Genomic DNA, 8,788 nt, shown 5'->3' with positions numbered 1-8,788 from the left:
ACGGTGTTTCAAACCATTATACCAAGATAACTGAGATAAATAAAATGATTTTATTTTCTATTAATAAATTCTGAAACCCAATGGACAGTTTAAGCCAATTTTCTGAAGCGGTTTCTAATATTTAAATACAAAAATGATAGCCTTAGTATCTATAAGACTACAATGAAATTTGTTAGAAAAGAATAGCATCAGAACCATTAGCATGTGAAAGGTCGTACCATAAATTAATATATCTTTTTTCTAATATTGAAATAAATTTGAGAGTCTAGGTGACCTAACAATGATGAAATTTCATGTCAGCAAAATCGAACCCATTAAATTCTTCAAATTCATCGAAATACTCACAAGTCACCGGTAGGTCCTAATATATTAATCAGAACAATCTACAACATAACGTATTTATATATATAGGCATGCATGCAAGCATACGTGTCGTATGATTGCTTGTCAAATTATATCAACCCCTATCAGCTATTTCCAAATGTGATTTTAATGCGTTTTTATAATTATAATTATATATATACATATATCAGAACATATGTATAAGTTAAAGATATTAAGAGATCGCACGTGGGCTTCTCCACGGCAGTGGCTAAATTCGATCATTGACGATGTCAAAACGCCACTGATTTTCATAAATTACTTAAACCTATTTAGCATTATAAAAAAAACAGCTAACACGAATTAAAGGATAAACATTTATATATTTTTGTGTTATATGAGTATGACGGTCCAAACCGGTTTAATTCTCCAAGCATTATATATACACGTGAGACAAAGGATAATGTTTATTCGATTAATCTAAATATAATTTCAAATTAATTCATGTGCGCGTGTGTTTGAGTACATTCAAACACACCCTAACATTTCATATTAGTTCCAAAGTCGCTTTCACCAGCCAATGGAGTCTCCTCTTTTAAAGTTTTCAACAATACCATCCCATGTTTTTTTTTTGTGAATACGTCAAACATATTTATTTGGCACCTCCATCTATTCTATAACTAGACATACACATAGTATATATATTTATGTATTTTATAGAAAAACTAGTAGCATAAAAATTGAACCTATATTTTTATAGCCTTGACTAAGTTATTTATCCAAACACACAAACTATTACATTTAGTAACTCAATTGGGGAGGGGTATGACCGATTTTCGTACTCTAGGAAAATGTAATGTCAAATATTTAGTGAATTTTTTAATTATAAAAAACTATTATATTTAGTATGAAAAAAAAAGAAAAATTGAAAATGTGACGTTTAAAGGTAGGGCAAACTATTTTTTTTTAATCTATATTCCGAAAACTTGTGGGGTGTCTCGCAAAGTGTTGTGGAGGTTGTATATATAGGTGGGTGAGGTTTGGTGTTTGGGCTCTAAAAAACTTTAGGGTTTTTTTCACATCTCTCTCTCTCTCTCTCTGTGATAAGGTATCATATAATAATAATAATTATTATATAAGATGGGGAGGCAACCGTGTTGTGACAAGCTAGGGGTGAAGAAGGGGCCGTGGACGGCGGAGGAAGACAAGAAGCTCATAAACTTCATAGTGGCGAACGGCCAATGTTGCTGGAGGGCGGTGCCTAAGCTCGCCGGCCTCCGCCGCTGCGGCAAGAGCTGCCGTCTCCGATGGACTAACTACCTCCGACCCGACCTCAAGAGAGGCCTTCTCTCCGACTCCGAGGAACAGCTCGTTATCGACCTTCATGCTCATCTTGGCAACAGGTGCTTACCATACACATAATAACATATCTATCAATAATTCAGTCACTTTGAATATATATTGTAAAAGAATTTGTCATCCCAAGGATGAGATGAAAATCCATTAAAAAAACCGGTCTTCGTTCTTGTGCATTTACTTCCGATTTGAAATAAACTTCCAAACAAAGTAACGTCCCTCTCTTGAAAGATCATGTGAACCTATTCGTCAATTTCTTGTGTTACTTTCCAAGATTTAAAGATTTTGACATCTCTACCAACACCTAACATCATTATCTTTCAAATTATATATAATATCATATACTATATATATATATATGCTTATATCGTTATAACCTTGTTTTTATTTGTTGATTAGGTGGTCCAAGATTGCTGCGAGGTTGCCCGGAAGAACGGATAATGAGATAAAAAATCACTGGAACACCCATATCAAGAAGAAACTTCTAAGGATGGGAATCGATCCAGTGACCCATCAGCCTCTAACCAAGGAGCCTAACGATCAAAATAATATCGATAATCCTGAGATTATTGCTACACAAAATCCTGATGAAAATCTCTCAGAACCAAATACAGGTCACGCCCAAAGCGTAGAGACCAACGTCTCGGCCGAAAATACCAGCGACCAGAATAGCTTAACCGACGATTCTCAACTATTTGGGTCCATCAACAATGACGAAGATCTGTTTAATAGCCTTTGGACCGACGAACCTCTTTGGGGGGATACGTCGTGGACGAACAATAACGTTGGACTTAGTGGAGAAGACGCCGGGAGAGACAATATCTCCGGCGAAAACATGGTGTCCGTGGGAGATTTTCCGGCATGGTCGCAGGAGGAAATGGTCAGCGAAAATTGGACGTTTTGGGATTATTGCCAAGATTTCGGGGTTCAAGATTTTGGATTCGGATGTTTCCACGGTATTGGAGTGAGTTCCATTGGGATGAATGACAAGCATTAGCGAGCAACATGCACACGTATGGCGCATAAGCATATACATGTCACATGTGTGTATATATATATGTTTATATAGGTGTAGACACATTAAAAACTATGTAACACAAGCATCATATATATTATCACTGTAACATTAAAACTGTGTGTGAAGATCATGTAAAGCATCAATGGTGCACCATGGTGTAGTTTGGTTTTTCACTAGAGTAAGTTCATACGTTTCCTTTTTCTTTCTTTTTTTCCTCCAAAATTTCTTTTTGTTCGTATTAATAACGTTGTGATTTATTATATGGTTGAACGGTAAAAAAAATTATATGAAAAATAAGATCTCTGTATAAATGTGATCTGTTTTTGAATCAAGAAAAAAAAAACCCTATTTATATTTAGACCGAAATATACTATTCCAAAATTATGATAAACTATAATAGGAGAAATAACTATAATTCGATAACCATCTTTTTTTAATAGGTCCATAAAAGAGAAAAAAAATTGGACTGCAATTACATAATACCTGGAAAAATAAAAGATACGACCATATGCTAAAAATATCGAATTGCAATCAGAGAAATCGCCCCCCCCCGGTCGACTGCCATATATTGTGACATATTTCAGACACACACATATATATATATATATATATATATATATATATGTATATATGCTTTAGGGTTTCCATTTTTCTTCATTTCATAAAGACACGAATAGAAACTTTTATTAAGCCAAATCAGAGAACAAGATTTGTTTATTTTGATTTTTGTGTGTGTGTGTGCGTGTGTGGTGTTTAATTAGCGCCCGAATGAAACATGCCACGTATGTCTGAAGTCATTGCCTCCACTTGGAACATGACCTTGAAGTTGACGTCAGCAACATGTTTTTAATTAATTATTAATTGCACTTTAAGCACAATTCTTATAGTGGATATGGACTCACACATGGTTACATATGCGAGACTTACAACCACATTGGAAACATCCAATTCAAGTGTTGTATTATTATCATGTAGAATTAGTATGTGCATACTTGACCATATGATTTTTTGAAAATTCTGAAACTTTCTAATAAAATAAATAGAAACAACACCAAACACTTTGATTTTTGTGAGACGCAATAGCTAGAACATTCATGTCCACATTTTAAAATTTTCAGATGTCATTTTTAAAAAAAAATAATATATAGATAAAATAAGACTATTTTCTTTTCCTTGGAACATTAAATGCTTTCGAAGAAATTCCATACAAAAATTTCAATACGGTATGATGGATACATGGTTGGTTCACAATGTAAGTTTACCTCGCCATAAATTTTGAACGAATTGTTTTTTTTTAAAAAAAAATTAATTAAAAAAAAAGCAAAAGAGAAAATCCCCGTAACATAGGGATGTATATTCTCACTTTCTCGTATCTTATTTGTGTTCTTCCTCAGTACATGGATACATGTATGTAAGTATGTGTACGTCTATACCTATCTATACGTATATATATATATGTGTATATACTACCTATACAGTAGTATTTTTTCTTCTTCTGTAAATTCGTTACATATGTGTTATTGTTTCATACCCCCACGCAAAGCTAGATCTACTTGGCCGATTTCACATTTATATGCGTGTACTTTCACTTGATATTACCGAACGCAAGACCTAATAAATTTTCTATTGTAGTTTTCTTATAAGCATATTATTCTATTATCATTAACAATTTTAAATACACACACATGTGTATATATATATATATATTTGGCCCGATATATATTACATTTAGACACGTGTACTTGCGTTTGATATGGCCGAACCTAAGACCTATTTTTTTGTTATATAGTTTTCTTATGCATATTATTCTATTAGCATTTTAGCGATTATATATAATATGTTTGTATTTGTTAATTTCACAAAACTCACAAAGAAGACATCCGTACGCAAAAAGTAATTCAGAATTCGCTGCAATTACTTAAGACGTGCACTCTAACACGGCTTTTTACACTATTGTTTTCCTTATAACAAATGTAATACCGTATTGAACCGACAAGTGTACCTAACAACTGCGTTCATTCATACCAACTAATATATAAATATGAACCAAAACAACAGTATCTGAAATATACGGTCCACCCACGTGGCATCGCTCTAAATGTAAATATTCGAATACTTTAATTAGAAACATTCAAACATCGTACCAGTGGCGGATGCAGAAAATTTTATCGATGGGGGCAACAAAATAATAGTAATAAAAATATAAATATAAATATAAATATATATTATAAAATTTTATCTAAAAATATTTAGGTTCAACAAATAAATTCTATGATTTTTTATTTTTTAAAATATATTTATATAACTCCATTTATAATTGTTTGAATTATATTTTTGATAAAATAAACTAGACAATGACTCAAAAATTAAAAATTTAATGTATTATGGGTTAGATTTTTTTAGTAAATTATCGGTTGAACTTTCTACTAAATCAAATAAAAATTCAATAAATATATATACAGATAAATTTATAAGTATAATAAACATATAAAAACAAATAAATAAAAAATAACAAAGATTATTTAAATTTACAATTTTTACAAATATTTCTTCTTTTGTTTTAGTTTTTATTTTATTATAATTAAATTGACAATATTTTTTATTTGTCTAAAAAAAGTAAAAAACTTGAAAATAGAAAATAACAAAAAAACAATAGACTAATTTTTTTTATTAACTAACATCACAAAATATATGAAAAAAATCAAATTAGTGGGGTCCGTGAGAAATTTTTAGCGGGGGCATTAACATATTTTTTTAAAATTTTATTAAATTTTATAACTAATATTTTTAAAAGGAAAAAAACAGTGGGGGCCAGTGCCCCCACTCATCTCCACGTAGGTCCGCCACTGCATCGTACAAGCCACTCATTTGAACAATTTAGTAGACCAAAGGGGGGATGGATTTTGTCACGATTCGAGTGTTGTCCAACTCGTTTGGACAAAGCCCGTAACATCTCACGCATGTGTACGCGAGCGAGCGAGAGAGAGAGAGAGAGAGGTTACTTGGGTCCTGCAAATTTGCTCATCATCTTAGCGATGACCGGAGCCACCTTAGGGTTGGCCTGATGCTTCGCCAGATTGGCAGGGTTCTTCATCACTACGCAGCAATCAAGAACCACGTACAAATTACATCAGATCATTAACAACGGTATATCACAACTAGGGTTCCATCTCCTCTCCTACACAATACTGCCCAGCATCTATATCATACCTCTCCCTTTCAAGATTTTTAAAAACGATACTTTTTTTCATGTAAATAAACCTATTTATTCAAATACACCAACCAGAGGTAATTCTTGAGTTCAGACAAGGCTGGTTTCATGATTCATGGGGAAACCGGTGTCTGTGTATAGACAAAGCTAGATGATTATACAAAAACTTCATTCTGAGGCTATATGGAAATAATGTTGTTTAAGAAATACGTAGCAGATGATGGATGATACGTACCATCTTGGAGCGCGGCCATGATTTCTGGGTCGCTAAACGCAGCCATTAGCTCAGGATCCTGCTCGAAATTTCCAACAAAATGGAATCAAATAATTAAACACTTCCATGCAAGGTAACTTCGAAACTGGAGTTTGGATATAAATAAACTCACCTTCAAGATTTTGCTAAAGTCCACATTGCCGGGAACTCCGCCTGGCATAGCTCCCGGGAAATCTCCGGGCACTCCACCTGGCATTCCACCCGGGAAACCGCCGGGCATTCCTCCCGGGAACCCACCTCCAGGTTGTCTGCTGGATGATGATTGTTCTTGCTTCTTTGATCTCTCATAAGCGGCCTAGAGTAAGACAGTCGTAAAAAGATGGATTAGCCCGACATATAAAAAAAACCCAAAAAGTCGGTCCGACAGCTGAAGAATATCACTCAAGAGTTGAGGGCAATGTAAAACAAAAACTGACCAACCATATGATATTACGATGATGATATAAAAATCTACCTGTGCTTCAGCACGGCGACGTTGCCTCTCGCGTTCAGCCTTTCTGTCCTCTCTTTCCTTTCGTAATCTGTCATACTTCCTTCGATGCTCCTCTATCCTATGAGCATTCGGTTCAACCTGCAAGCAGAATGGTGGGTGAGAACGAAGGCTTATTCGTATCGTAAACTATTTGAAGACTGTATCGGCAATTATGGCATCATTTTTTCAGTAATCAAAGAGGATATCAAAATTCACTAGCATCTATTTACATGAATTTAGTCATCGGATCACACTCATTCTATGTTTGGTCACAACAATCACATAGAATCATTCGAAGTTACATCATCACATAAATATGGGCGGAAACCTTTTTTAGAACAGCTTTGATTTCCTCATCGTAGTCGATTGTAGATGCAAGGTGAAGGTCTTTCGCAGCCTCTTCCCAGTGGCTGAGCAAGGCATGAGCCATGCCACGAGACTTGTATCCCTTCGCAGAATCAGGATTGATCTGCGAAAAAAATTCCAAAAATCGTAAAAATATTTGTATAACCGTGCCCACGGAAGCAAGAAATCCATTCAGTACTGCTTCCAACAATAACTCTGACAGTGTGTGTCATTGGTTCTTTCATGATGTTCACCACGTAAAATGTCTCTATATCGAAAACCCATGTCTAAAATAGCAAACCAAAGGCATGATTATCGGAAAAAAGATACAGATAATCGAACCTCCAAAGCAGCATTGGCATCTCGAATGGCAGCGTTTGGCTTCTTCAACTTCACATAGACAGTAGCTAAAACGCAATCAGATGAATCAAGCCATAAGACAATTGTCTCATTTAAACAGCTTTAAAAAAAAAGTAATAAATATCCAAACTTACCTCTGGTGGCATACATAATAGCCGAAGCTGGATTTAACAAGATTGCCTGAGTTAGATGCTCCACCGCTTCATCCAATTTTCCTGCATAGAAGCAATGGTTAAAAACCCAAAGAGACTAACATCGGTAAAAGAAATAGACGACGATAATATAGAATCGTGATTGTACCTTCGGAAATGGCTTCCATGGCTTTGCCCTTGGCCTCCTGAGCAGCCTCACGATTCTCATCCATGACCTCTACGGATGAATCTCCCATCTGAAGATTCCAATCAGAGAGACCAGAGTTAAATCTAAAGGGGAAAAGGACAATTACTTAACTAAAACCTTTGCCTAATCCCATGAATGTCAACCTTCTGAGGAGGATCATTGTCAGGCTCAACAGTGTCTCCTTCGAGCTCCACATCAGATTCAATGATCTCATCTTCCTCCTCCTCTTCCTCGACCTTTGTCTTTGATTCTTCAGTTCCTTCCATGTCCTCATCACTCTCCTCCTCCACAACAAAACCCTTCTGCAAAACAGAGATCAAACACGTGATTACAGCTCATTCAATCAAATTATGACATAATCAAACCGAATGGACGAACAGCATACCGCTCTTGGATCTTTATCTTCATAGGCAGCAGGAGGCAACTTAGCGCCAACACTGAAATCAGAGTACTGCAAATGAGATATAACCCTCAAAATGGGAAAAAGCCTGAGACTTCATCCAAAATATTGAAACCCCACATTACAAAATGCTTCGAAGATCAAAGCTACATGGAAAGATCGAAACACATGCGAGAAGCAATGTTTGATACTGATGATTCTCATTCTCAACAGCCGCATACACAAATCGATTCAGAATCCGATAGGAACATATATCATACCGGTCCAGACAGACCCTCGAACGCGAAAAGATGCAGCTTTCGGACAAAAGCCGACGAAATCGAGAAGAACAGGACATAGAGGGGAGAGAGAGAGAACCTCTCGAGATAGTCGCGGAAGAAGGAGAGAGAGGGATCGGCGAGTACAGAAGGATTGGACTTGCATTGATCAATGAAAAGCTTCAGTTGATTCAGATTTGTCGGATCCATCTCCGGCTTCGATCAGGTAACAAAAAGAGACGAAACGGCGAATTCTGGAACAGTTGGTAGTTCTGAATTTGGAATCACGAGAGAGAGAGAGAGAGACGAGCAGGAAGTTCTGGTAGCTTCTGCTTCTTTAAACGGATAAGGACCGGGCGGCAGATTTTCAGACGACACAAAGACCTCCGGGATCGAATTTCCAAAACAAAGACTTGATGGGGTTTTGAAAGAAAA

The 8,788-nt window shown here is 35.7% G+C and overlaps 2 protein-coding genes across 3 annotated transcripts; one reads left to right on the top strand and one right to left on the bottom strand.

Moving 5' to 3' along the window:
* Positions 1-1,377: 1,377 nt before the first annotated feature.
* Positions 1,378-2,902, top strand: LOC104813797 (protein ODORANT1-like). The gene is made up of 2 exons (XM_010541557.2): positions 1,378-1,724; positions 2,077-2,902. The coding sequence occupies exons 1-2, from the start codon at positions 1,462-1,464 to the stop codon at positions 2,672-2,674; spliced, it is 861 nt and encodes a 286-aa protein (XP_010539859.1). The 5' UTR covers positions 1,378-1,461; the 3' UTR covers positions 2,675-2,902.
* Positions 2,903-5,430: 2,528 nt separating this feature from the next.
* Positions 5,431-8,777, bottom strand: LOC104813785 (FAM10 family protein At4g22670-like). Of its 2 annotated transcripts, none has more exons than XM_010541554.1 (11): positions 8,454-8,777; positions 8,082-8,147; positions 7,840-7,998; positions 7,658-7,745; positions 7,492-7,572; positions 7,340-7,404; positions 6,981-7,121; positions 6,635-6,751; positions 6,293-6,475; positions 6,142-6,199; positions 5,431-5,791 (listed from the first exon to the last, which is right to left on the bottom strand). In XM_010541554.1, exons 1-11 carry the CDS (start codon positions 8,517-8,519, stop codon positions 5,694-5,696), a joined length of 1,122 nt encoding a protein of 373 aa, XP_010539856.1. In that variant the 5' UTR covers positions 8,520-8,777; the 3' UTR covers positions 5,431-5,693. The 2 variants fall into 2 exon arrangements, with proteins under 2 accessions (XP_010539856.1, XP_010539848.1); XM_010541546.1 differs by having other exon boundaries at positions 8,082-8,133; positions 8,454-8,776.
* Positions 8,778-8,788: the final 11 nt, after the last annotated feature.

Source organism: Tarenaya hassleriana, unplaced genomic scaffold (assembly GCF_000463585.1).
Source record: "Tarenaya hassleriana unplaced genomic scaffold, ASM46358v1 Cleome1, whole genome shotgun sequence".
Taxonomy (NCBI): Eukaryota; Viridiplantae; Streptophyta; class Magnoliopsida; order Brassicales; family Cleomaceae; genus Tarenaya; species Tarenaya hassleriana.
This window is presented reverse-complemented; position numbering and strand designations above follow the sequence as displayed.